The sequence below is a fragment of the Chroicocephalus ridibundus genome, chromosome 6 (assembly GCF_963924245.1).
Source record: "Chroicocephalus ridibundus chromosome 6, bChrRid1.1, whole genome shotgun sequence".
Lineage (NCBI taxonomy): Eukaryota > Metazoa > Chordata > Aves > Charadriiformes > Laridae > Chroicocephalus > Chroicocephalus ridibundus.
In genome coordinates this window covers 19,818,512-19,846,175 of record NC_086289.1, presented here as the reverse complement: position 1 = coordinate 19,846,175, position 27,664 = coordinate 19,818,512, and the positions used below count along the sequence as shown (strand labels likewise).

The window sequence follows — 27,664 nt, the reverse complement described above, 5'->3', positions numbered from 1 at the left end:
CACGACCATCGTTTCACTGCTGTCTTTACCCAACACTGCTTCCAAACACCCGGGAACTGAGTTTCGGTTCTTCAGTCGTCTCAGTCGCTCAGCCAAACACATGATTTCTGGCACAAGGTCGGTAATGCTTTAATTTATCTCTGACCCAAAACTGGTGAAGGCTTTGTGGGAGCTGCAAAAGGTAGTATCAGACCCAGGCTTGAGGAATTGCTTTATTATTTAAGAAGAAATATGTTTTTGTTGTGTTCTTTTGTTTATAACTCACATAGGTGAAAAGATGGCTGTTTATGGCACACCATGACTCACCTAGCCTGAATTTAGGTAACTGCGGTAACTGGAGAGGCATAGGAAAATGGCAAGTGGGAATAAGGTCATAGTGCCTTTCAAACACACACACAAAAAAAAGGAGGCTAGCTCAGTAAAAAAAAAGCTTTCAAAACATCTGTTCCTTTTTCTACAAAAGAAGCCTACTATTTTCAAGATACAGATTGTATCAGAATGTAGTGTTAGGAAGTTAGAATAACAATTGTTGTTCCATGATAAGAAAAAAATAGGGTATTCATATTATTTGGGAAAAAAGTTACGAAGTCTTCTTGACTGGGAAAATAATAAATGCAATGGATTTGTTGGCTGATTCGGTCTAGCCTAGAGCTCTATGACTGGGACAACAGAGGTTCAGACATGGCCTCTAGGGGTTTGTATGGCGTAGAAAGAATGCTAATTCAAACACTCTGCATTTTCTTCGAGCTAAGAGTATGCAGGTGTTCACGGACTACAGCTGCTATGTGTGCACCTAAGCAGCCTAGGTTCCTCCCAGGTGTTTCTTGTTCCTTACTCCCTGAACAAAACTGGACGTCCCTGCACTCAGTCTCTACCTGGCATCACGTTTAGCAAAGCTTTCTTTTCTCCATCCTCACCCTAAGGGGTGGATATATTTTGCCATTGAGCAGTTTTGTGTAAATTATGCTAGGCAACTATAAATAAGCACTTTCTTTAGGTTCCTAAGTTCTCAATTAAATTATAAATATTTTAATTTGTTTATTTTCAATCGCCTTATTTTTTTCAGTTAACTATCCAGCAGCTTGGTTGTCTCCCCTTAGAAAACTTCACTGTGACAATGATTGATATAGTTACAAGTTGCCCAATAACTCCAGTGTTCCCCAGAGTTAGCCAGAAATGTTTCCTAATTAATCTACAGAACAAATGCATGGCATGATAATACAAGTGATTTGCTTCTCAGAAGAATGAGTGAAATCCATTTCTTCAAAAGCTTTGCTCTCTTTCTTGCATTCACTGATATTGAATGAAAACTTGCCCTGTTTGAGAGCAACATCCTGGTCCAAACCTTAGCACAGAATCCAGATTGTTGCCAAACTGCCTCATATAGGTGTTTAAAGTCAGCTTTGTTCCTTTCCATTAACAAGTAGGGAGTACCAGGCTAGCTCCTCTCAGTATTAGGCAGCACTTCCCCCATCAGAAAAGCACAGAACCTGTCTGGATTACAAGTGCAGAGCAGGACTACTGACAGATGAATATACTGTTTTATCCAGAGAGAAGATATGGCTGTTTGTTGCTGTGACGTATTTGTTACAGGGATTTACTTATTCAGAAAAACTCAGAAGAATGAAGGAAGCTGTGGATCCTGAAGCATTTATGAATATTGTAAGTTGCTCAGTAGAGTGGCCTGGGGAAGGAAGGCACGCATGTCTCACAGCGGAGGGGTTTCTAGGCATTAGAAATAACAAGGTAGATAAGCTGCCTTTATTTAACCCATCCTCCCTAGTCATTTTATATACTACTGCTTTCTCTTCTATTCTCCTGTCTGCATGTGTAACAACACACCTTATGTTTGACAGGAGTTAAGGCAAACATCCTTAGTACATCTCCAGAGTTGATTTCCTTTTAAATATCAGTTACCAGTTGGCTATTGCTGGCACTATGCCCCTATCTGAAAGAACAACCATCTGGAATGTCAGCATTTCATCAGCAAAGACGACTCTAAATAACCAGTGGTTTGTGTGTTCTCCTTTTTTGAATAAGACCCCTTTTTTTCTCCTTTTTTTAAGACTGGCTGTGCTAGCGATTTCCCTTGTGACTATGCAAGTGGCTGATCCTGTTTTTTTTCCATAATGTAGTCAATTTTTCACTGGTACTCATTGCATACATGCCACTCAAAGGGGCTGTTGCGAATCTCTCCGGATCTCCCCGAAAGCCATTTAAATAAAGTGGTTTCACTTTGCACTGCAGCAGATCAGGAGCACGCACCCAGGCAGCCCCTCATCTCAGCTATGGGAATCATAAACTCCTGCTGTGAGCTTACAACAATTCTTATATCACCAGAATTCAGGGGCTTGTGATTGTATGAGAATAGTATAATACAGGGGGTTTTATAACAGATTGTGACTGAATAGTCAAATCCTGGATATAACACAAAGAATGAAGGAAATTTGTTGTAGTTTTAGGGTTACAATATCCAACCTGATACTGCTTTATTCAGGTGCTTAATATATGTAGATCAAATCCCCAGTTGTATCTGCTTTCTAACATTTCTTCACAGCAAATATCTTATGCACGTAATATATCTGAAATGGACTTCTGCAGCCAAATGCATTTGTACTTTCTCTTCTAGAACGAGCTCATTACTTACAAAGGGTACCCCAGCGAGGAGTATGAAGTGATGACAGAAGATGGGTATACCATTACCCTTAACAGAATCCCTTATGGTACACAGAATCAGGGAAACCCAGGTACAGTTCTTTAATATGAGACAAAACCAGCCTAGATAGGGCACGTTCTGGAAAGACATACCTTACGTTTTTAAAATGTCCACCAAAGCTTGTGTTCACAAGTGATTTTTTAGCAAAGAATTCTGGCTGCCCTGAACAGCCTGCAAGATCAACAGGATTTATGTCATGCACACCTATTTATAATAAAAATCCATTATAATATGAAGCATATACCCTCATAATAAGAGTTGATGAGTAAAAGTTAAAAAAAAAAAAGGGGTAAAGGCTGTAATCTGCCCAATCCACTTGTTTTGAGAAAGTTTTTACAGCTTCTAATTTTGCTTGGCTTTTGCTTATACCTGGATAATATCAGTGACTGATTCATATTTTGGGTAAAGGAAACCTCTGCAACAGTCTCACACCTTCATTCTTTATATCAGTGTTGAGAATCTCAAGCTGTTGCGGTTGAGCTATACAAACAATGACCAGAGGGTGCCAAGCTAGTTTTCACTGGTTTTGTCAGGCAAGTCTTTCCATAAATCCTTACAGAAGCTTAGAAAGTTCTGTCTTTCTAGAAAGGGATGTTTTGTTCTTATGAATATTTGTTTCCCGTTTAAGTTGGTGCAGGAACAAATCCCAGTATTGAATACAGGAGAATAATATCCCTGAACTACCAGAAAATGAAAAAAAATTATAAATTGCTGTTTTGTTTCTGATTTGCTTTTCAGCTTCGAAACCTGCTGTGTTTCTCCAACATGGATTATTGGGAGACGCTAGTAACTGGGTCACAAACCTGCCCAACAACAGCTTGGCCTTCATACTAGCTGATGCTGGTTTTGATGTTTGGATGGGAAATAGCAGAGGGAATCGCTGGTCAAGAAAACATCAAAATTATTCCATTGATCAAGATGAATTCTGGGCTTTCAGGTAGACCAAACCATTGAAGGGCATCTCCATTGCCCACCCTTACATATTTAATTAAGCTGGATAAATCAGGGTTTACTTATGCTACCTTTTAAAAAGCATTCTTTACATTCTCTTTTACTGAGGTGCCCCTATGCAAGCATGTGAAGTTTAATAGTGGTGGAAACTGCATGCCTCTAATTACTGCTAGAAAATGTTCTTCAAACTAGAGATATAGCAGCAGAGCAACTCATAGGAACCTGCATAGGTCATGTCCAAGCCACTCCTCAGTTCTGGAGGCTATTTAGAAACACTATTCTATATATTACAATATCACTAAAATCACAGAAGGAGAAAATGTAAGTCCTTCTTGTGCTTATTTTAATGAACATTTAAAAACAGACCTTTTCTTTAACCACAAATTTTGTAAAATGTGTGATTCCACGAAAGGAGCTCCTTCTGTATACGCCATTACAATTCAATCTGATACTTCTTGAAATTATAGTCCTTCTGTTGATGTCGAAGGAGAAAATACCCTAGAAAACCTTAAGTAGTATCCTCCATACCCAGTGCCAGAAAAACACAGAACCTAAAATAGCAGAATGATTCACTAAATGGTTCATGTTGTTTCTTTGTTGACAAGCCTGTAATAAAAATGTGAATTCAAATGGACTTTTAATTTATGCATGCCTTTCTTTCAATCTCCTGCCTGCAGTTTTGATGAGATGGCTAAGTTTGATCTCCCAGCAGCAATAAATTTCATTGTGGAGAAAACAGGACAGGAAAAGTTGTACTATATTGGCTATTCGCAAGGTACTACCATTGGTAAGTTACGCACAACAGACCAACATTTCAGGAAAACAGGAGTAAAATGTGATTTGATATACTGAATGTGCCTGGGGTTTTAATTAACTCTTTGCAGGAGTGATAAACACAGGAGAAGCTGTATTCAGCATGTAGGCATTTTTAATTTATTATAAAGACAATAAAACGTAATGGACCAAGGGCACTGCTGCTGTTAAGTCTGTCAACTTATAATTGTACTGGAAATTATTGTGGGCCATTCAAATTGTTTGTTTCCAAGATGCACGGGTGTGCCCAACAGCAGATGGTCAGTTGACCAAAATAAACAAAATAGGAAGATGAGAGTATAGAAAGAGAAGTTGGCCAGTTTAGACAGGACACGCACACACCAAAAAAAAGGAAATATGAAATTGGATTGACTGGAAGAAAAACAACTGCTCCTCCCAGTAATAGATGAAATGCATGAATGTACATCAGAAGTGTGCATTTACGTTTACATGGGTTTGGAAGAAAGCTGTAAAGGCAAAATATAGAAAGAAATTTCTCTCTGAAGGGGGAAATAAATCTACAAGCTGGTAACACACAGAGAAAAGGGATTTAACACAAATCTAGGCTGAACCATAGTCTCTGAACAACTAACAAGGTTGCTTGTAGGTTTGAAATTGCAGAATAGCATTTATAAACACCGAACTAAAGCAGTCTAATGTACAAATGATGATTTTCTTAACTCCTCTTTTTTATTTTCTCAGCTTTCATTGCATTTTCAACAATGCCAGAGCTGTCTCAAAAAATCAAACTTTATTTTGCGTTGGCACCTGTCACTACTATTAAGTACGCTAGAAGCCCAGCAACAAAACTCCTCTACCTTCCTGAAAAATTGCTCAGGGTATGAGATATCTTGGTTTCGACTGTTTAACCATATACTTGTTTGTTCAGCTCTTAAAATGGATAAACAGAAAGCATAGGGCTTTGTGAAGTCTACTCATTTGCATGTGGGTAGGTCTACCTTATAACTGAAGCCTTTGGAAGTTCAGACTGGACATTAAGAGAAACTTTTTATCTAGGGCAACAGAGCAGCACTGGGACGTGTCACCCAGAAAGAGGTTCAGAGACACAGATCCTCAAAGCTTTCCAAGATTCCTGTAGGCAAAGCCACAACTGATGTGCAAGCTTAGAGCTAAAATACGAAATGGAGTTAACATTTAACGTATCTCTTCATTAAAAATGATGTAACACAAATTGAGTAATGCCTGAGTAGGCTGATGCAATGGAAAAACACCTAATTCCTTTCTTGTTTGTGGGAACATCATCTGGCAAATGAAGAAAAAGCAAGTGACAACCACTGAAAGTGCTGGAGAAGAACAGGACACAAACACCTCTTAAAAGCAACAGCACAATGTACAAGTGTATGTTCTTAAGTGAATGTTACCTTTTTATTTCACAGGTTTTGCTTGGCAAAAGAGAATTCCTCCCCCGGACTGAATGTCTAAGAAGGTTCATAGTCCCTTTGTGCAGCCACCGAGCTCTTGCCAGGCTTTGTAGAAGTATCTTCTTCAGTCTGGGTGGCTGTAACCTGAAAAACATTGACATGGTATGTATAACTTACCAGCTTTACCGAGAGTTTAAGCTGCTGCTCCCAAAACTTACCTTCTATCCTGTGGTATGAATCCTGAATTTCTATTAGTCAGCATCACATGGCAGGGAACAGCCCACACTACCAGACAGCAATATTTGCTGGTTGCCCCATCACTGGCAGGGGACCACTGCCTCGATCCTCAGAAGAGCACTTGGCACCATCCCTACAATCTACAGCGGCTCAAAGCCCCATAAAACTCCACAGTCTGCCTTCTGCCAGACCTCACCTAGGGCACGCACCATCTCCTACTTCGTACTGTGACCACTGGTCTCGTTGGAGATCTTCAGTATGCTCGCACACCACAGAAGAATTAGTAAAACCCCTACCTGCTTCATGTTTCCAGGAGCTCTTTGCAACACAGAAAGGAGCACACATATTCCCCCTTGTCCTCCACCTCCAAGCCCTGGACCACTAGGGCTGTGCTCAGAGGCATAGGATACCTCGGGGGTACCTGAGAGGGAGTTGGCAGATGCTGGAGATTAAGACATACTTGGGCTCCTAATGTTATGTCCAGCCGTAGGCCAGACCACCTGGGCATCAAAGTTTTGCTCCAGGATTTTCCAAAGTATGCCTCAGAGTGTGTTCTTTGAGGAAGGATCACACAGCAACTTCTTAAGAAAGCCCTGCAGGACTAGGGTGTGTTTTATTTCAAATAGTTGTGCGTTCCTCAGGCAATTGCAGTTCCTTTCACTGTTCTGTCCGACAGCCGACCTCTCTCACACTGGTTCGGTTACAGACTCCTGAAAAAAACCACCTATTTGGGGTCTAAATTGATGACTTTCTATTCTATCCTTTCCACCTGTTAGATTCTTTCAATTTGTCAATCATCCTGGAAAATGTCCTGGTTGGGGGCTCTTCTTTTGGTGCTGCTCCAAACTTGACACATCATCACATCTGGAGTAACTCTGAGGGAGTCTCCAATGATGACACTCCAATTTCTATTGGTTTTATTGATACATGACACTGCTGTGGCAGATGTTTTGATGTACATCTGAATAGAAGGGAGGAAGAAAATGCTCACTGAATATTTTCTTTCAGAACCGAATCGATGTGTATATTGCACAAACCCCTGCTGGAACTTCTGTGCAGAACATAGTCCACTGGAGTCAGGTACTAGCAAACTCCTGGAATGCAAAATAGATTCTCATTTCTGGCTGTGTAGGGTGTAGAGTGGGGTGTGGCTGATATCCTGCTGTGAAGCCACCGCTAACTTCTTGGAAACACATGTAACCCATAGTTTACAATTGAAATCTCAATTCAAAACACTGTTTTTCATTGATCTTTCTTTTTTCAGCATGATAGAGGTACCCTATGTGATACAGGTACATTTGAAGCCAACAACGAGGATTTGTGTAAACACATGTGTGCTGGAAGCTGTGTATGCAGATGTATATATCACTCTTCTTATTGTTTATCCATTACCTTATATAAATGGTGTCTGCAGTTCGGTACAGAGCTTACCTTAAGAAATTATGAGAAAGACATAGTCTACTTTACTTTGTAAAATATCAGAGTTTACTAGTAAAAGCCCTTGTATTTTCATCTCTTGCTTTCAAACCTCTCAGTGTTTGGACAGCAACAGAACTATAAATAATAAATCCTTTACTTAGTAGGCTCGCTCTACCCCTTACTTACAATGTACTGTCACAGTAGAGCAGCAGCAGCGCTGATGGAAGCTGCCTTTCTGCCTTTGGGCTCATGCTTTCAGGAATCATCAAGTCTGGGCTCGCTCACAGAAGCTGCTGTATGCAGGAGAGGTTTCCTGGCAGCGCTGCAGGCTCTGCAGCAGAGCAGGAAGCAGTTGCAGGCACAGGGACCTCGCAAGAGTGTTAATGCACTTTTCAACACGGCAAACACTGACGTTATTACTACTAAAGGGGTTAACAGACACCTTACCTTCGATATTAAGATCCCTTTGATGGTGTCTGTCACATTAGTAACAACCCATGCTGTAGGCAAAGCCAAGGAGCACAAGGGAAGAAGTAGAAATGGTGACTTCTGTATTCAAACCAGAGAGGGAAAAGAAAACATAAGAAGCAGCCACTCACAAAGCTGACGGCAACATGATTACCAGAAGAGGACACAGCAGCACCAGTGAGGGAAACTTGCTGGAGGCAGCTGTTAATAGCAATTTTACAAAGAAGAACAAATTGCCTGTGAAAACATTCTTGGGTCTTTCTGCAGGAGCCGTGATTTTTTTGGTTCTGACAGAAGCATTAGATTCCTTTTCACTGATTGAAACTTTTAACTAATTTACTGTTGACTCTTTCATAGCTCTTAGAAGAACTTCAGTTGAGGCTTTAGTTTGGAGTCAGGCTCAGCAGGGAAAGAACCCATAATCTTCCTGAATGACAGCTTTGTAACTACCCTTTTCTTGTTCATCCTCTTAGGAGGCCCATTCGGGGAAATTCCAAGCTTATGACTGGGGCAGTTCAAAGAAGAACATGGAAAAATACCAACAGGTAAATTTTGGTGAAACAATATTTTCAAAACAGAAGCACAGAGGAAGAAAGCAAGGCTGCAGTAGGAGGCACATTTTCAGAATACAAGTAGATGGATTTAGCCACCACCATCTGTAGTTTGGAAGTCAACAGAGAAAACACGCAAGCACTAATGGCAATAATGAGAGAGAGAGAGACAGAGCGAGCATGCGAGCGCAAACCTTTTCAATTAAATTATCAATAGGAATAAGAGGAAGTAAGGGCAGGAAAGACAGAAAATGAATTTTGAAAAAGAAGAGTACATCTAGTGGATCAGATCAAAGAGGCATCTTGCCTATTAGCATGATAGACACAGTTGCCAATGCATGAGAGATCAGGGAAACACTATTAGGAAGAGGGCTACTGGAGAGCTAATAGCTACCCCTAGATTCTAGCAGCCAGAGACAAAAGGACTTTGTCCTCAAGCAGTGCCAGAAGAACCTCTCCAACATCCAAGACCCTCATTCCATGCTTGACCCTTTAGGTCTTTACAACAGCCTGTCATTAAGAGTTACACATTTTAATGATGGCTTGCATGAAATGCAACTTCCTTTGGTTTGTCTTGAATTTGCTTGCCCCTGGAAAGTCACTGTATGCCTTCTAGGTTTTGTGTTATGAGAAGTAATGGGATAATTACTTCCTGTGCTCTTTCTTCATACTATTCATGATTGTATAAGCCTGTCTCCTGTCCCTGCTCCGGCCTCTATTTTCCAAACTCAGGAGTCCAAGCTACTTCCTCTCTCCTCCCACAGAAGTCACTTGATGATCCTTTTACCCTTGTCGCTTTCTAACTAGACCATGTATGTCTTCTGGGGCTGACCAGTACTCCAAAAGGACCAAGATGGGGTTTTATCCAGAGACATCCTGACATCTTCTGTCTTGTTCCAGGCTCCTGTCCCATGAGTTCCTAGCTGAGGGGGCAAAGACACAACGGTAACTCTTTGTCAACTCAGAAGGCATTTTTCCTTTGGCTGTGCTGTCAGCTGGGTCATCCCTGCAAGCGCCGACAGAAAAGACAAGCAAGGGCACTTCTTTCCCATTTGGTTTAGGAAACCCCCACTTTGAACAGTGATGGAAGAAAGCCTCAAAAGCATGTCTGCCCTGCTTTCCTGGTCATTCATTCCTGTACAACTTCATGTTTTCCAGGCTACTCCTCCTCTCTACATTGTAGAAGAGATGACTGTACCAACTGCAGTATGGACTGGGGGACAAGACTTGCTCGCAGATCCCAAGGATGCGGCCATTTTACTGTCTCAAATTAAGAGGCTGATCTATCACAAGAGGATTCCTGAATGGGCACACCTGGATTTCATCTGGGGATTGGATGCACCTTTGCATATGTACAATGAAATTATTGATCTGATGCAGAAGTATCCTTAACCTACAACCAGCTGCCATACTTAACTCATTCAACAACACTTGCTTTCACTGGGTACAAACAAAACCTTCTTTTGTATCAGATGGTTTCTGCTAGAGTCAGAGAAAGGGGTCCTCCTGATGCTGTTTTCATACCACGTGTCACAGCAATGCCTTTTGCATCCTGACGGTACAACTTCGTATTTTCTGGCAATCTTGTGGGTCGGTAATCACTTTTTAACTGATACAGGCTAGATTCTGCAATAACCATCTTTGCTAACAGAAGACGTGGTTTTGTTGCAGCCTGTTCTCTGCTTTAGACCCTAACAGTAATGAAAGCACTGACTTTCTCTGGATATGGTCAGTGATATAAAGAAGTTTTCCATTCTTCATATTATTTCTCAGTTTATTGGGCTGGCAGTTTTTGAAAGGCGTAGTGTAAGCCAAGACTAATTCTAACAGTTATGGTATTGATTAATCTTATTATTAGATAAGACAATTACCAGAAAGTAAAAACTGAGTTCACACAAAAAACTCACTCCTGAAAAAAAGATGGTTTGTCTTCATTTGAAACAGGGCTGCTCACTTTTTTCATGAGGAAGAGCAAGAGACACAGGGAGGGTAGACCCAAAGAAAACAGTAGCCAGTCTGGTGGTTCAAGCATGCACCTGGAAGATGGGAAGTTTGGGTTCAAGACCCCCCTGATATAGAGAAAACTTGGCAGACTCAATCTCTGCTGACAACGCTTTCGGAATCTGTGTACATGAACTTTCCAGGGTGGGACAAAGGAGGTGATTTCATGTTGGCAATGACAGCATTTCAGTGGGACACTTTGGTTTAAAGTTACACTCTGAACCCAGCAGGAACCTCACATCTCCTGCTGTTTCAGATGGAAGCTACTGGCTACCACGGAGATGAGCTACCCTAACCTTTATCTTGGCTCTGACAAGCCTCTTTGGGGTTTAAAAACTAAAATGATAAGTACCCAAACATTGCTGGAAAGAATCCATTATCTCCATCCTGTGGGTATTTAGAGCACTTTGCTCGCTAGTGGGAAGGACTGCTTTGCAAACAATGCTGAAGAAACTGTCATCCTAGTTAATTGCCTGGTGGAACTCTGGCTCTACCATTCTAGTTTCAAATAGGTAGTTATTGCACAAAGACACTCTCTTGAAGGGTAGCCTCCATGGTTATTAGGTTACAGCATTTTGGGTCACTGTGCCTTCACAATTGATACGCCATTAGCTTCGCTGTGCAAAGAGACACAGTGCATTTAGGGGATTCCTTTACGTGTGACACCCTCGTTCTCCGTTTGAATCTAGTGTTAACATGGGCCACGTCTGGGATGCTAACCAGGGCAGGTACAGCTGTTACGCTAAGACAATTCACTGGTGACACTTTATGACCAAAGTGTCAGCATCTCACTCTGCAAAATGGTTCATTAGCCAAACAAATTAACCATGGTTGGTGCCACTTCTGTTCCTTTCTCTTCCAAGACAAACAACAAGCCTGTTTCATCTCCTGAGCCCGTTGCTGAAGCCTATCCTGTTTCCTTGTGCTCCACAAATGTAAATGGAGCTTGATCCAAACAAAACTGCTCCCCTGTAGACAAGGACATTCCTGACACCCAATGCAAATTCCTGGGGACAAATACCCTCCAGAGAGTCAGCCCTTCAACTAACTCACTGCTTGCAGGGGAAACGCATGAGATCTTGAGACCTACTTTATGAGTTTTCAATACTTATGATGAGAAATGCAACAGCAATCTACCTGAGAGAAGCCAGAGTATCCCCTAAATTCACTTCGGAAAGAGAATGCAGCTGTGCAGCCATCTTGCAACCAGGGAAAATTTCCGAGGCAGGGTATTGAATTTTCTAGAAAATCAATAAAAACAGGTTGGGAAAGCTGCATTGTAAAAATCATGGGGACTGTTGATCCCACTTTGGGACATGAGGAGGGACTAGGTATGTTGCAGAAGCCCTTCTCAGTAATTAATATATGGCTTGATGAAAGTTACTGTCACTTAGAGACATCAGAGCAGCCGAGTTATAGCGCTTTTCACCAAGAAATTATCAAATCACCTTTTTCACCATCCCAAAAAATGTTCTCTACTTTGTATGTAAAGCAGAACTGTTACTGTGGCTTCGCTGATATCCTCTTCTTATTTCACACCTTTCCTTCTCCCTCCACCCAAAGGCATCATATTATTTGCAATGGTGTTCTCAAGAACACATCCCTTTCATCTGGTGTTCTTCTAAATGCCCATCAGTCCACGATGAAAAACAAGTTCTTCTGAAGACAATTATGAGTTAATTGGATGAAAAGGCTGGTCCTCACGTAGGAGGATTCTACTTTCTTTGTAGCCCAGCTGCCTAAGGGCACAGAACGTGTCCTTCTGCCCATGGTTACCAAGTCAATTTCAGAGAGGACTGAGCCTCCAGGCTGACTACAACTAATTCAGCAGTTAGGGAAAGATCTGCAAAGATACTATGTTGTCAGAGTTGATGAAAATGGCTTGGGAGAAACAACAACCTTTGTTTGTTCCTTCACTGGGAGAAAGGTTATATGATGGATTCAAACCTTCTTTGGCACCAGGGGGTCCCTACAGAAGCCATGTCAACTCTGAGCAACTAATGTAGAATAAGATGGGTTTCATGAGTTATGCTGCTCACTGAAAAACAGACTTAAGAGTATGTGTGTAATTATAAACTTAAAAGATAACATAAACCAAATGAAAAGCAATAGCAGAGGCAGTGTTCTTCAGAGAGTATATTGAGAGGAGCTGGACGCTGCCTCACCTTCATCCTAAAAGATTACATGAGGAGCAGCCCCTCAGTTGGGCAATAGGTCAAGGTTTGCCACAGCCTCAGGGAACTGGAACACCCAGGTCCCAACTAAACATCCTAACCACTGATTTGTACGTACTTCTTAAACTCTCCTGCTCCGTGGTGCATTTTGGGTTTGTGAATTTGACCAGAAGATCTTTTTCATCACGAAGATTTCCCCACCTCTGAAGCGCTGCCAAATCAGCACTTAAACACGCTCTACAATACATGCTGCCAACTCATGACACTCACGGCTGCTACTCTGAAGTGCTCATTGTGTTTTGACTTCCTTTTATCGGCGCAGGTTTCTGCCAGTGAATCAGTCTGCTAGTGGAGACGGACCAGGAACTGCGGCAGAAGACGCGAGCAAGGCAGTCAGAGCAGAGGTAAGTTGCTTGTATATGTGTGTTCATGGGCTTTTTCTCTGTTGCCTGCCTCCATAAAGGTGTTTGGTCTTGGTTTTGTGTCGTTGCTTGTAACAATAGACAGCTTTTTGCCTCTCTGATCTATAAACTTTTTGCTATGCACATAAGTGCATGTTTGTTAAAGTTAGAAGATAAAGAAGTTTGACCTGCACAAAAGGAAGAAAAAGAGCAACTATTTCATTTTCCTGTACTTGTTTTCTTCGGTCTGAGAACACAGGAATGGAAGTCCTGGTATTGCAACAGTGTATGTGAATTGGACCGCCCGCTCTTGCACTTTTACGCACCTGTATGTTTCATTAGTGAGTAAGGCAGAAGATTCTCACATGCACTGAGTCACGGCTGCTTCTGTGGTTGGTGCGTGTGCCTTACAGCTCATATGAAATAAATTTTGTACTGCTTAAAGTACAAGGATAGATGGGTGAATTTCTGAAGGGCATGTATCTTAGTTTCACCAAATCTTAAAAGTGCCTAGAAAACTTCGAAGGGCTTTTCTCTCTCTCTCATTTTTTCCTTCTAAGTATGTTCTTCTATGACAGTTTAGCATGCTGAGTGTTTTCTTATAACTTCACCTCACTAGATAAAAGCAGCTGTTCACTGCTTCTGTCAAGTATTTAATCCCGAAGTTTAAGGGAGCCGTGGCCTACCAAGCCAATATTATTTAGCCTGCTGTACCTGATTTAAAATGCAAATACCTGGAAGTCTGTGAGCCATGCCAGCTAAGCCAGGTGATCATAGAGTGCATTGAGAAAAGTTTGCCCTAACAAGAGGAATAATTTAGCCTCTACGTTGCCTCAACTGGTTTTGGGAGTGATTTGAAAACAAGTTGAGACATTAGCAGAACTTTTTCTTCCCAAATGAGATACCCCATGCAGGGAGAGGGAGGCATATCTGACTCCCGTTAGAACAGAGTAAAACAGCAGAAAGCAAAAAGAGTGTTGTGCTGACTGAGTACGTAGGTGTGAGGCTTCCTATTTTGACAAGGAAAATTAAGAAGTGTTTGATATACAAAGGGAATTGAATGGAGTGTGTTTTGATGCCCAGTTTAAAGTTTTGAGTGTTTCCAAACTCTGCTTCATTCTAACTGTCTGATGACTCAGGACGTTTGACTTCTTTAAATTCATTCGGTCAAATTTAAAAGTTAAATTGAAGATGAGAAAAAGTCAAAACTCCTTCTCCTAAAAGGAGATTTAGAGAGTGCAAAAATCTCTTGGTTACCCTTCCCTCACTCTCACAAATCCTGCTCATCTTCCCCATTGCTTGCCAGGGAATACTCCCTTATTTTCTCTTGATCTGTAGCTCCATCTCCAAGTCCAAATAAACTTCATAGAGCAGCATGTCACATGACTGCAGATGTCTGATGCTAGAAGCAGACTCCAGAAACAAGTGGCTGCATGAGAACCTCTGTTCTTCATTAAAAATTGGATTCTCTTTGTCTAGTGGACCTAGCAATGCTTGGTTTCAGAAAGACTTGTTTCCTGAGTCTGCTTAACTTCCTAATGCAAACTATAATACACGCAGGTCCCCTACGAAATTCTCTCTCAAACCCTGATGCCCAGGCACGCACGGTGTGGCTGCTTTGAAGCCACACGGACACTGAGTAGTTGGCTAGTTCACTCTTACCGACTGCTCGGCTGGTTGCAGAACATACAACAGCTGCCTTCAGCTTGCCTTCCCCCAGCAAGGCGCTAACCCTGCTGAATAGTCCTCCCCCAGCAAACAGTCTTCAGGAGCTCCTGCAAACCCATGACCTTACAGGCTTCTATCTCAGCGCTGAACTTGGCAGATATTTACCCATGACATTAGAAGTTAATTACAGGATGGACATAAAGGTGAACTAACATAAACATATGGTGGTCATAGAGGCATGTCCTCTTCTTCTGAGGAAACCAAGCCTACAGGAGCAGTAATGTCCCCAGTCATTACTGGTGAGGCAGTCTTACAAGACTCCATGATGTGCTGGAGCCTTACACTGCATTACGTGTCCTTTTTGTCCCATGGATTCTATTGTTGAACGCTTAGGTAGCCTGCCTGATCTTCATGGTCTTTATCCACATGCAGAATGACTGCTACTTTTCTCTTCACAGCTCTCGTTCTCTCCTCACACATGCAAGCACAGCATGCAACACATAGGTGTTAAAGGGCTTTTCCAGAATGTGTAAGCACAGTCCTGAGCTTCATGGGTGAATCCTTTTTGTACAGTTCTTCAGACTGGAAAGAAAAATCCTATCCTACCTACTTGCAGCTCTCTCATAGGCAAGGAGCACAGAACACGTCAGCACTTCTCTTGCTCTCCAAACACTTTTAAGTCATAGTCCCACACCCAATAGCTTTCTGGGACACGGAACCTGCTCTTCCCTTTTCCAGGGAGTCTTTTTGAGTCAAAATTTGCATGTTGAAAAAAAGGTCTAAGGAGGCCACGGAGAGTGATATTCCTAGACTCATGGAATGGGTTGTGGAAAATAAAGAGTAAAACCTGGAAGCATATTTACTGTAAGTGGAGCCGGAATAAACCGGTGCTAGATAGACTGCACTCTGCTATTCAGAAAAGCTAATCTGGTAGCATCAGTCAACCCAGGAAAGGGCAAGGTCTCACCTCCCCATGACCAAGACAAATGCGCAACATGGACAGCCACTTCTAAGAGACAAAGGAGACAGGCCCTTGTCAAGATGAAGGCAGTTTCAGGATCCATTGTTCACTGCTCAAATCATTCCATGGTTTCTTGGTCAGTGGCAGCCATCGGGTTTGAGAGACAGAAGCTTTGAGCTCAGAAGTAGCAGTAAGAAATATTAAACTATCTGATGATAACAGAGCAGGTTCTTGGAAGAAGTGGGCAGCAAGGGGCTGGGGGAAGGAGCCCAAGGGGATGGTAAATGGAGACCTACATGACTCAGTTTCGGTATGAAAGGCAAGGTTGCCTGGGAACTGACTCACGGGTCTTCTGGGAAGCCACATGTGGTGACCTTGTTTGTTTCATATTCTCAGAGGAACTAATTTCAAACAGAACTTGAACCTGGTCTGGGGCACATGACCCTATGGTGAAAGCACAAGCTGTCACTGATCTGGTGCAAGCAGGTTCCCCTGAGCCTGTTACATCTCCTCCCAGAGCCTCTGAGTCACTCCTGGTCCCTGCAGAACCCTTCACTAGCCTCATTGATTGCTCCCTCACTCCAGCGCACCACTGACCAGCACCAAGAATGACATTTGATCCTAAAGGAGGAGGGGGCAAGTGGAAAGAGAGCCCATCACAAACCTCTCTCACCTCATTCCTGAGGAGACAGGAAACAAACGGTGCTTTTTTCTCCTTTCATCTCTCTTGCTGGCAGAGAAATGGAAGCAGATAAAGGCAGACAAGCTGGGTGATGGTCATCTCAGGAACTAATGCTTCTTTGTCAACCTTCTGCTACGCTCATGCCAAGAACTGACCCTGTCTACCAACCACAGCTCCCTTGCCATCTGCAGACTGCTCAGGCATACTCTCACATGGTATGCCCAAGTGTTTTCCTCACCTGTTCCGTAACCCTCCCTGTTACACGGCATGAGCTGTGGACAGTCCCTTCTCACACAGGTACTTATTCAGGCAGACCGCTGGGGAACAGACCCTGGGCAACCTTCAGCAGAATCCCCACTTGTGTCTTCCTGTGAAATTCCATGACACTCTCTTCCTAACACAAACACCCCTGCATGTGCTCTTTCACACAGCCCCAAGATGTGGTGCCTCCTCCTGCTGCTCTGCGCCCAAGGAATTGCCTTCTCAGTGGGATTCACAACACCCTTCACAACACCCCCCGCTCTGAATTCAGACAACAGGAAGACTCGCAACCCCGAATGCTTTATGAATGTTGTAAGTTGGGTCATTTTCTACCACTTTCTTTCTAAATTGACTCTCGAAGTACCACTACCACTGCTCCACCACTAACAGTCCCTGTTAGGAGGCTAAGAAGGGCCCCTGCCACATTTCCCATTTTCCCAACCTGCCTTTTCCAAAGCCACTGCATGAGAGTCACCACTGCAATGAGGGCCGGCTCTGAACGTGCCAGGGATAGATGTGACTTGCACGTTGCATGAGGACAGGCACATAGCACTGTAACAGAGAGTGCCAGCTGCTACTTTTGTCTCAAAGGCCAGGCAACTCCACAGAACATCCTGAGGGGCCCTGGAGATCCAGGCTAGAGAATTTTGACCCCAGCAACAGGACTCAGTCCTGGACTGTGGCCAGAGCATGTGCTACATGCTCCAGTCCATACCAAACTGAACAACAGACAGTCGCTGCCTGCATTTAGGGTGAAACCCAACAGATGTATGATGAACATGAGGCTTGGCCATGCCTCATGACACTTGCTTGCAGTCACTTTTTCCAACACACCTTAGTATTTTGGACTACCTCACAAAGAAGGGGAGAGTGTGATCCTAGCAAGAGGACAAGATATCCCTCCAGCATGGTTGATGCTTCTGTGCATGGGCTAGAACAAACCTTGATGCTGCTACCCAAGAATTCTGAGCTGCCAGAGAGAAGAATTCCTTTGCAGCAGAGGCAAAGGCTGGTTTCTAATCTCAAGGGATGCAAAGTCCTCCTCTTCTCAAAACACTGTGGCTCAATTGGTTTAATGCGTTTTCATCTTCTGCAGAGCCTGGATCTGACATGGGGCCAGAGACTCGTGTCGTAGGGACTTGTCCGCATTGCAGCATGTAGCCGTGCTGCTAGCAAAACAGCAGCATCAGACACCCCGTGGCATGCTGCCAGCATGAATATTTATTCAGAATTTAGACTGAGCTCCAACCTGCCACAACTCCACTCATACCAATACCCTCTCTAGTCAGTATCAGTCCAGCTCAGACACGGCTCCCTGAGCTGCAGTTGTGCTGCCGGTTGACTGCTCTGCAGCCATCCCCATGAATGTATGGTGTGCTGGCTCGGAAGGAGTTCCCCAAACACTTAAACAAATGGGGACATCATTAGTGCAGAGAAGCAGACAAGGAGGGGATGTTGGACAGGCCAGCTGGAGATTGTGAAGGCAAATGGAGTAGATGGGAGGGAAGGGGGGGCTGGAAGGTGGCTATGTTTGTCTAGACAGTGTCTGATATTTTTAGCTGTTTGCTCAGTACAGTGGCAAGGGAGGATGAACCCCTTCTTCAAACAGCAGATTCTCACAACACAAAGCAATCTGAGACCCCTTGCTCTGAATCACCAAAGATTTCCTCACAGTACATGCAAAATTAGGTGTAGGTGGTCTCATGAGTTCCTTCATAACAAGAACTCCACCCTTGTTTGCCTGCATGGCTTGCCTAATCACACTTTGGCAAGAAAGGATTCATTATGGCCCCAAACCCACATCTTTTGGCACTGTTGTATACAGATATGGCTGCGTGTTTACTCTCTAGAAAGTTCGATCTGTATCAGCCTTGCAAAACATGAGAAACTATCTCCCAAGAGCTTAGTCACTCAGTACAGTTCTGCTTTGTCCCATACTACAGGGTCAAATGCCAGACAACTATCACCTAAGCAGGTCTGAAGAAGACTTTTGATGCATCTTTTTACAAGACCCATAATATTTTTACTGAGCCATAGTCACTGTGGCCAGAGGCCTTGCACTACCACCACAAAACAGCCCACATCCACACTGCTCAGCTTGGTTACCCTTCAAAACAGGACAACTTGCATGTTAACAAACTCTCCTTTCGCTTCCCACAGACAGAAATTATCAGATATCATGGGTACCCCAGCGAGGAATATGAAGTTACCACACAGGATGGATACATTCTTGCTGTTTTCAGAATTCCTGCTGGGAGGAACAGCCAAAATACAGGTGTGACACAGTTATAAGGCATAAGGAAGTTCTGTGAGTCAGCTCTTACATGGGTCCCCCACGTTTCCCCTTTGCACATGCAATGGCATGTTCCACACCTTTCCATCTCAGCAAGAGCACCTAGTCAGGAATGTGGCCTGAATTTTGAATCCATCAGGAGTCCACACAATCAGTGTGTCTGTCCTTATTTCAGACTTTTCTAATAATTTTGTCATATCCCAGGTTTTGTCCCTTCATGTGGGCTGGGGGAGGGTTTGATAGACTGGATTTGGGGAGGTTTTGCATTAACACCCTAAGTAAGATATATTTAAAACAGAAGCCCGACAACAAAGCCTCTCAGGCTGGGCATATGAATATTCATTCCCAGCCTCCTGAAGCACAGAGATATTCTTAAGAAAGATGATGAGAATCAGGTCATCAATGAAACGCAAATGCATTTCATTTGATTCTTCACATTTTCTGAAGGGAATAAAAATTTCTACCTGTAATTTGAGATACCCAGGATACTACTACTTTGTTTGTTACTCCTTGTTAGAATTACAGAATAAGGTATTTTGGATGTCTCCTCCTATTTGGATCTCCTCCTTTGGAGATAATCTAGATCAGCCTCTTTCTCAAAGTAAGGTTAACCAAAGTTAGATCAGGGGCCTCTCAGCCCTACTCAGTTGGTTACTGAGTAGACCTAATGGCAGATACGCTTCTTTGGATTAATTATTCGTCTTCCATACGTTATTTTGCATTCAGTAGTTTTCAGTTGTGGGTAGACGCTTTCAATATAAGGACCTATATGTTGGCTTTCCAGTGCAAAAACAGGTGGGGACAGGCCTCCTCAGTAAATTCTTTATTTGCCAGTCCTGCTATGAAATGTCATGAAATGGTTCCTCCTTTCATGAAACAAATCCTTCAGGTTTCTCAGACCAATATCTATGCATAGTTGTCCAGGGAGCTTCTTGAAGAAGGAAAGATTTAAAACCTCTCACAAGCTGAAGTCTGCACCCCTATCTTAAATATACAGTAACCACTGCTCCAATATAAGAATGCTTTCATCTTTTTCCAGGGCAAAAGCCTGTAGTCTTCCTACAGCATGCTTTTCTAGGAGACGCTACCCACTGGATCTCTAACCTGCCCAACAACAGCTTGGGATTCCTCCTCGCAGATGCTGGCTATGACGTCTGGATGGGAAACAGCCGAGGGAACACTTGGTCTTTAAAACACAAGACGCTTAATCCCAGCCAGAAAGAGTTCTGGCAGTTCAGGTACTCTGTAGAGGAAGAATTACTCAAGACAGAAACTCCAAGGGCACTAGATAGCTTCAGCCTGATGGTTTTTTACCTAAACCAGCATCAGAACAGGGTCTACACCAACCAAGGAGAGTAAAGAACAAGACAAAGAAGAATACACGCTACTACTTACAGTTGGGAGTACTGGCTGGGATTTCAGACAATGGGAATGCTGAGGAAAAAGGAGACAACACTATGAGACAGAACAAGAACCTCAGTTGGAACAGGCTGAGCAGCCTTACCTAGAAATGTCTGATCTCTCACAGCTGAATTCAGCTAAGAGATAAGTGTGGTTTGTAACCCATGCTAGTAAAAGCACTGATTAAATTCAGTTCCCCAAGGGCTGCAGCTGACAGGTGATACTGGCCTCTCCTCTGCAGAGAGCCCAAGGCATGGGGCAGCCTGGCAGCACAGCTGCGTCCCTCTACCCCCTTCCCCAACTCAAGCAAGAATGCAAAGCGTGCGACCCCACCTTTCAATGGGTCCTGCTTGGCGCAATGAGCAAAACTGACAGTCAGTGACTCACACTGTGACAGCCAAACTGCCTGCTAGCTTTTTGTGTTTCTCCCCTGTAGCTTCGATGAAATGGGTAAATACGATATTCCAGCAGAGCTGTACTTCATCATGAATAAAACTGGACAGAAGGATGTATACTATATTGGTCACTCGGAAGGCTCAACAACAGGTAACGTAAGGACGACCACGCTTCACAACCATTCTTGTTCCTATCCAATCAGTGGGTGGGTCTCCCCATTGAATCAGTTGTTTTTCTTGTTTGTGGAGAGCTAGCAAACATAGAAGTGCCTCCTGAGTTCAGATTTGCAAAAATACCCCAAAATTTTCTAAAACCAGCTTTGGCTATCATTAATAAACAACGGAATATAATAACAGGTCCAAATATAGCTCAACTTTTTAAATAATTGGAGACATAAAAGTGATTTTTTACTGGGTATTTCAGGTAGTGGTACTGGGCATTTTTCCTAAATTCTCAGCAACAGGAATTTTCATTAAGTTCATCTTTTCTATTAAGACATACAATAATTTTCCTTATGAACTGGAAGGAAAAACTGAAACGATAAAAAGCGTATATAATACATAATTTCAAATAACAGAAGACAAGGGAAAATACTGTCATGTGACCTAATGGCAATCAAAATTTAAAGCATAGTTCATGAGTGGTTATAACTGGCCACATTACTGTTTATAAACAGATTGCCAGAGACTGAAAAATATGAAAGAAAAAACATTAATAGCTTAGCCTTTAGTGTTAACTCACTTCACAGCCTTTGAATTAAACTAACTTTTTTCTAGCATCAGCTGAAAGTTTCTGAAGTTTATATTTTATGTGTAAGATCCATGAATGGACTTTGAGTAGAAACGAGCAACTGACAGTTCATTAAACTACTCAGAAAAAAGGAGGAGAAAATGTGGGGAAATCATACATTGTCAGAGCGCCAGATCTTTTCTTTCTTTTCCTCTCGTAAGAATATTTAAAGACCCTCATGGCAAAACAAACTAACCATCCAGGCTTTCTTCAGCTGCCTTTGATGCAAACATCAGTTGAAAACACTCAAAGCTCCCAGTATTCAGCTAATTAGTCTACAGTTTCATGGAAACACAAACAAACCTATAGAGACTATAATCTGAAAAACTAATTTTTTTTATGAGTTTGGTGAACTTTAGAGGGAATTGGTTTTATCACAAAAACTTCATTGACATGTCGCCTACAAAAACCGTTCAGATAAGAGCAATGTCCAGACATGCTCTAAACCTCAGAATGAACTTTGCCTCCCAAATAAAAATTCATTTCAGGACGTAGCTTCAACAATTCCGTTAGGTAAAACATGCAGCACAGACAAACACGGACAACAGACAATGGGCTGCAAATCTACTCTCACTTCTTGTTTGCTACCTACTGCTTACTTATTTATTTTGTCTGTGGAAGACGTCTTCACTAACTCAGGCTGTCCCTTCTGTGTTTGCAGGCTTCATAGCGTTTTCTACTTACCCTGAGTTGGCTCAAAGGGTGAAAATGTTCTGTGCTCTGGGCCCAGTAACCACGTGTTCATCTGCTACAAGCCCTCTGATTAAGATAACAAATGTTCCTGAACCACTGCTCAGGGTATGTCATTTGTCCTTCTAAGAGGCCTAATGCCTGACTTACCTTCACAGGGTTCACTCAGCCTGAGATGAAGCGTTCCTAAAGAGGTGACATGCTGATACTGAGCTTGGGATGAATTGAGTACTCTTGAAAACTCTGTTCCCAAACTCTGCGGTGAAAATACCGGAGATACGGGGCTTGAAGCAGCAGGTCGCAGTGAAGTAGGAGACTTGTAAAACTCTGTCTTGTCATAGGACTCTCGCTGTTAACTAATATTTTGCTGGCCTCATGCAGGAGGAACTAAAGCAGAGTTGCAGTAACAGCCATGACAATCTCTGGAAATTCAGAAATGAGTGAGCACTGAGGTCCCTACAATAGAAATGGAAAGATGGCTTCCTCCAGGATCGGCACCAGTAATATGAAGGATGCGTGATGCACTATGGGAAAGAGGTGTTTTAGAGGGGTACTGGGAGGGCAAGCTGTTTCAGCAATCTTTGACTACCGAGTTAGGAGGCTAGGCTATTAGCAACAGTTTCCTGCATAAAATGCTCCTGTAACAGAAACAGAAGAATGTTGTGCTTTTCCCTTCCCTCAGTTAGTACTTGGCTGCAAAGGAGTCGCGCACCAGATCGGGTTTCTGAAAGGACCTGTGACACAGTTATGTACAAGCCTGGATAAGTTTTGTGGCCATGTACTCTGTTACATAGCTGGAGGCGACATAAAAAATCTGAACACGGTAAGTATGTGCAAGAACACCTACTCAAAGGAAAACTGAAGTGATTTTTGGAGGTTATGTTTGTGCACTCTGTCCTTATCTAGTAGCTGTCACATGTGTAAATGTAAATAAATCACAACATAGTTCTCAGCAAACTGAGGGAATGCCAGGACATTGTGTGGTGTGAGCAGTGCCAAACAGGACTAGAGCTAATGATGAATGGGACCAACAATCAGGCACATTCCGATCCCAGAAAGAAAGGACCAAATTCATCCTGGATCTCTATTACACATGTCAATAAATGTGCCCTCTTTGGGGGCTAAACCTACTGATTTTGGTCATACACAGATGCTCTTTAAAAAGAGACAATGGATGATGGAGACTTCTTCTTGGTAGCGCAGTTCCCAGTCTCCTTCCTTAACATGTGGACACCAGAGTTCTCTGAACACTGGAATAATTAAAAGACAGGAAAAAGCTCCTTTTCTCTTCCCAATTTTCAGACTACTTGCACCAGAAGTTGGTCCCACAGAACTAATGTAAGGGGCATTTTCCCATGATTGTTGTCCCTAGAACTGGGCCCAACAGCTCATCCACAACACGTAGATCTACAGGAAGTCCCTGCGCTGTGCCTGAGGAGCGCGACACACCTACAGTGGGATTCACAGTGCCCAGTGCATCAGTCAGAGGGGACAGGAGAGTTGTCCCTATGCTTGTCAACATATACATGCTGTAGTGTGTCTTAAATCCCGTTTAGAGTGGCCAAAGTATGCAGAAGCTGGCCTGTGTAATGTTTATTACTGCAATATCTGTAAAGACTGGGGCCCATTTTTCTCCATCCATAACTACTTGTAAAAGCACATACGGGAAAGCAGTGAGAATCAAAGGTTCATTGCAAAAGCAATTAAAGGCATTGCAGCCCTTTTGAATTGCAGAGCAAAACCATTAAGGATCCTTCCTGACTTGGGTTAAGTCACTAATGTGGTTGTCAGGGCAAGATAACAAGTCTGAGGAGGAATCCAGGGAGACGGAATTAGAACATCGCCTTAACTGAACTATAAAAATACAAACAGAGGAAAAAGGAGTCTATTTTGTAAGCTGACTTCTTTAGCACTAGGAGTAAAGTGAAGAGAAAAATCTTCAAAAGACTTATACGTTCATGGGGGTTTGTTGTGAGGTGAGGAATCTGCTTTGAAAGGACTGGAAGATTTTTTCCCTACAGTTGCTGAACCATAGGTTCCCACAGTAGTACTATCTTCATTGTACAGAGTCGCTTTTATGGAGAAAGTGTGCAGATGCATACTATTAACCAGCTATTCCTAAGTTTGCATCTCAGTTTTCTTTTTGATATTTGAAGAATATCCTATTAAAATGGGGTTTTAACACAGCAGCAGTATGTTGCTCAGGTCCTTCACAGCTTTATTCTCACACAGCGCTGGATCATTGCCTTTGTAACGCTTCTGTTTTCTCTACAGAGTCGAATAGATACATACGTAGGACATTCCCCTGCTGGAACATCTGCACAGAACATTATTCATTGGCAACAGGTATAACTGTGTACTGATGTATAAACAGCTGCTTTTCATGCAACCGACAGTCTCCAGGGAAGTCCAGAGGTGGTAGATCTGGGAAACTGCCCATCACATCTTCTCGCGTGCTGCCGTGAGCGCCCGCCACAGAGGGATCTCTGTTCCCCGTGGCTCACCAGACCATTACCTGAATTGCCCCTTTGGTATCAGGCACTGAGACTTCCCCAGGGCGCATCAGGCCTCTCTGCACGTTGGGCTCTAATGGCGTTCCAGCCTTCATCTTTATTTATGAAGACACTCGCCTTGAGAGCTGCAGAAGCGAACTTGAGTGGCCAGGGGATGGTCCAGACAAAGAATTGATCCAGGCTAAAGCTTTTCTCCCAGAGGGTTAATTGCAGCCTGCATCACCTCCCAGACCCAGTTAACCGCACAAACGCTTCTGCTGGCACAAAAGGCAAAGTGGGGGACTGCCTTATGCTACTCAGTACATATTAAGGAACACTGCTCTACCGGGATGTTCCCAACGGCCATTTTTTTCCAAAACCCTTTTAGTCACTCTTGCTACTGTCCAGATCCTGGATTCCAGTTCTCTAAAGGTGGGTTTCTATTTATGCAGTGGCAGATCTGAGCTTGTTCTGCCAACCTGCTCCAGCCAGGAAATATATCACTGCATGTGTCCAGGTACACCTGCTGAGCCAGAATTTACCTGCATGCATCATATAGGCACGCAACCCATTTATGCAAACACCTAATATGGTCTAGAATATAGGTGTGCTCCTGAGGACACCCCTGACAAAAATTCCCAGCCGTCAGTCCCACAGGATACACCTACCAGAGCCAGGAAAGGGGACAAACCATTGACAGCCAGTGGCTTTACAGCTTATTTTTCCAGCCTCCAACAAAGTGAAGTGGTTACAAAACAAACACAGATCGAGCAGGACAGAAGAAAATAGCCAAGGCAATACGGCAAGTAGATTTCTAGCACAGCCCCAGCCACTTAAAGCCTTGAAGTCAAGGTTTTCTAAGCTGACAGACAGTAACTTTCTCTCACCCTGTATTACATGCAATCACTCACAAATCAATTTACTTGTCAGGTTTGTGCAAAAGATAAAATAAAAATAAAATGACAAAAACACAAACAGATGTGTACTTAACTCTTCGCTCATCAGTTCTGCAGTCCTGCATGTCCTTCAGACAACACAGACTCAAGAAGGTTAGTGTCTTGTGTCTAATGTCCCACCTCAAAACTGCTGTCAGAGCACAATTCATGTCTAGCCAAACTCTTGTAAGAGCAGAGCCTCTGGAAATGTCGCCAATATTGTGAGAAGATCAGACAAAACTGACACATGAAAGAAGATGTTCATGTTACACTAGACTAGTAATAGCCCTGGCACATTCTAGACATTCAGGTCCTCTTTCCACGTGACAACTGAACCCAACTCTGCATCACAAACAGGGACCCCAACTTTTGTCAAGATAGTCAGGCAAAATTTTAATTAACAAAACATAACAAGGGTGGCGGCTGAGGATCAGGAGAGAAAGTTAACAAGAGGAAAGGTGATGAAGCCACTCACCCAGTGATCCACCCTCAGCACCTGCAACCTGCAACCAGAGGAAGAGCTGGGAGTAACTCAGAGTCCACTGCCTGAGCCTTGGCTTCAATCACAGGCAGGAAAACACCTCCTGCACTCTGCTTCTTGGTCTCTCAACACGTACTTTTTATCTGTTCTTTTAACAGCTAAAACATGCAGACCGATTTCAAGCTTATGACTACGGCTATAAGGAAAACATGAAGAAATACAACCAGGTAAGGCGATACCATTTCCCTGAGAACTCACCCTTGGGTTCTGGTAAAACTAAGAACAGAAAAATTCAGATTTTAGCACCTGTGAGTGCTACAGAAAGAGGGTGGTCTGAGGTAACGTTTCACCTGAATCTAACACTCACAACTGTAAAAGTCTATTCACGGGCAAGGCATAGACAGTTCCTTGCACACAGCTGACAGAAGTTTGTTTGGCCTCCCCTACTGATGCAGGGACGTGTCCAACGACACATCAATTTACCTGCCATTCCCAAAAGTCTAAAAGCCAAACCCAAGTCCTAGCACTAGATGAGTAAGAAGCTCCTCACTTTCCCCAAAATCCTCAAGGTCTGCCTGTCAGTTAAGGGAGGAAATGAATCTTGCAGCTACGGTGACCTCTCCAATTAGCTGACAATCATTTCACTTTTCACCAACACATTTGACTTGCAGTGTCCTGTGCTGTACCAGGGCACACAGACAGACAGAAGCTCCAGAGATATAGTCACTTCTACTCATGCACACTGTCTCAGAAATTTTCTAGAGTGAAAATTGCAAATGGCCAAAGTATTTCCTTGCCACTTAAGACCCAAGCATAACAACTAAGACCAACAGTTGCCTTCCATGTCCCAACAAAACTTAAAGATCTTCCCACCCTAAATATACAAGACTAAGCTGGACAGTCCTTGCCTGATAAACACAGACACTGCGCTTTCCATATCCCCACCTCCAAAGGGCACGAGTAGGTGTCAAACTGCAGGACAACTCATAGCCAGGCACTAAGGAAAGACACGGGAATAGGACAGATCGTTCCCTTTCATGGTAGACAGGGAATGGGGATAGGGCAATAAACACTAAGAGGGTGGCCTTCATCCTTACTGTTTTACTGTAGAACGTGCAGAAGGGAGAGAGAGATGCTTGCACAGAATCCTGTCTCTAAAGAACTTCTCATACAACAGCATTCACTCAGGTCTCCTCCCTTCCTTACAGTCTGCTCCTCCTGCGTACGAGATAGAGAAGATAAACATACCAATTGCTGTTTGGAGCGGTGGACTTGACAAATTTGCAGATCCAAAAGACATGGCAAAGCTACTTCCTCGGATTTCTAATCTCATTTACCATGAGCACGTTCCTGCTTGGGGACATCTTGATTTCATCTGGGGCCTTGATGCAACTGAGAGAATGTATCAGAAGATCATTGAACTAATAGCAAAATACTTTTGAAACCACATGTACAGTGTTTGTTTGCTCAGTAAAAACCTCCAAAATTTCTATTTGGCAATA

General features: G+C 43.0%; 2 protein-coding genes across 2 annotated transcripts; both read left to right on the top strand.

Annotated features, from left to right (window-relative positions):
- The first annotated feature begins 100 nt into the window (after positions 1–100).
- Positions 101–9,929, top strand: LOC134517155 (lipase member M-like). The gene is made up of 10 exons (XM_063338379.1): positions 101–117; positions 1,551–1,662; positions 2,630–2,747; positions 3,455–3,653; positions 4,345–4,454; positions 5,183–5,319; positions 5,878–6,024; positions 7,108–7,179; positions 8,460–8,531; positions 9,696–9,929. Exons 1-10 carry the CDS (start codon positions 101–103, stop codon positions 9,927–9,929), a joined length of 1,218 nt encoding a protein of 405 aa, XP_063194449.1.
- Positions 9,930–13,002: 3,073 nt separating this feature from the next.
- LOC134517579 (lysosomal acid lipase/cholesteryl ester hydrolase-like) lies at positions 13,003–27,619 on the top strand. Its single transcript, XM_063339221.1, has 10 exons — positions 13,003–13,116; positions 16,856–16,997; positions 18,846–18,960; positions 20,018–20,216; positions 20,816–20,925; positions 22,226–22,362; positions 22,937–23,077; positions 24,529–24,600; positions 26,321–26,389; positions 27,371–27,619. Exons 2-10 carry the CDS (start codon positions 16,863–16,865, stop codon positions 27,602–27,604), a joined length of 1,212 nt encoding a protein of 403 aa, XP_063195291.1. The 5' UTR covers positions 13,003–13,116; positions 16,856–16,862; the 3' UTR covers positions 27,605–27,619.
- The last annotated feature ends 45 nt before the right edge of the window (positions 27,620–27,664 follow it).

Bases quoted from the DNA above. Each gene is read 5' to 3' on its own strand.
- LOC134517155 (XM_063338379.1), top strand. The intron at 2,748-3,454 runs GTACAGTTCTTT...TTTGCTTTTCAG, and splicing joins ACAGAATCAGGGAAACCCAG to CTTCGAAACCTGCTGTGTTT. The intron at 3,654-4,344 runs GTAGACCAAACC...TCCTGCCTGCAG, and splicing joins GATGAATTCTGGGCTTTCAG to TTTTGATGAGATGGCTAAGT.
- LOC134517579 (XM_063339221.1), top strand. From the start codon at position 16,863: ATGTGGTGCCTCCTCCTGCTGCTCTGCGCCCAAGGAATTGCCTTCTCA. The intron at 18,961-20,017 runs GTGTGACACAGT...ATCTTTTTCCAG, and splicing joins GAGGAACAGCCAAAATACAG to GGCAAAAGCCTGTAGTCTTC. The intron at 20,926-22,225 runs GTAACGTAAGGA...CTGTGTTTGCAG, and splicing joins CTCGGAAGGCTCAACAACAG to GCTTCATAGCGTTTTCTACT.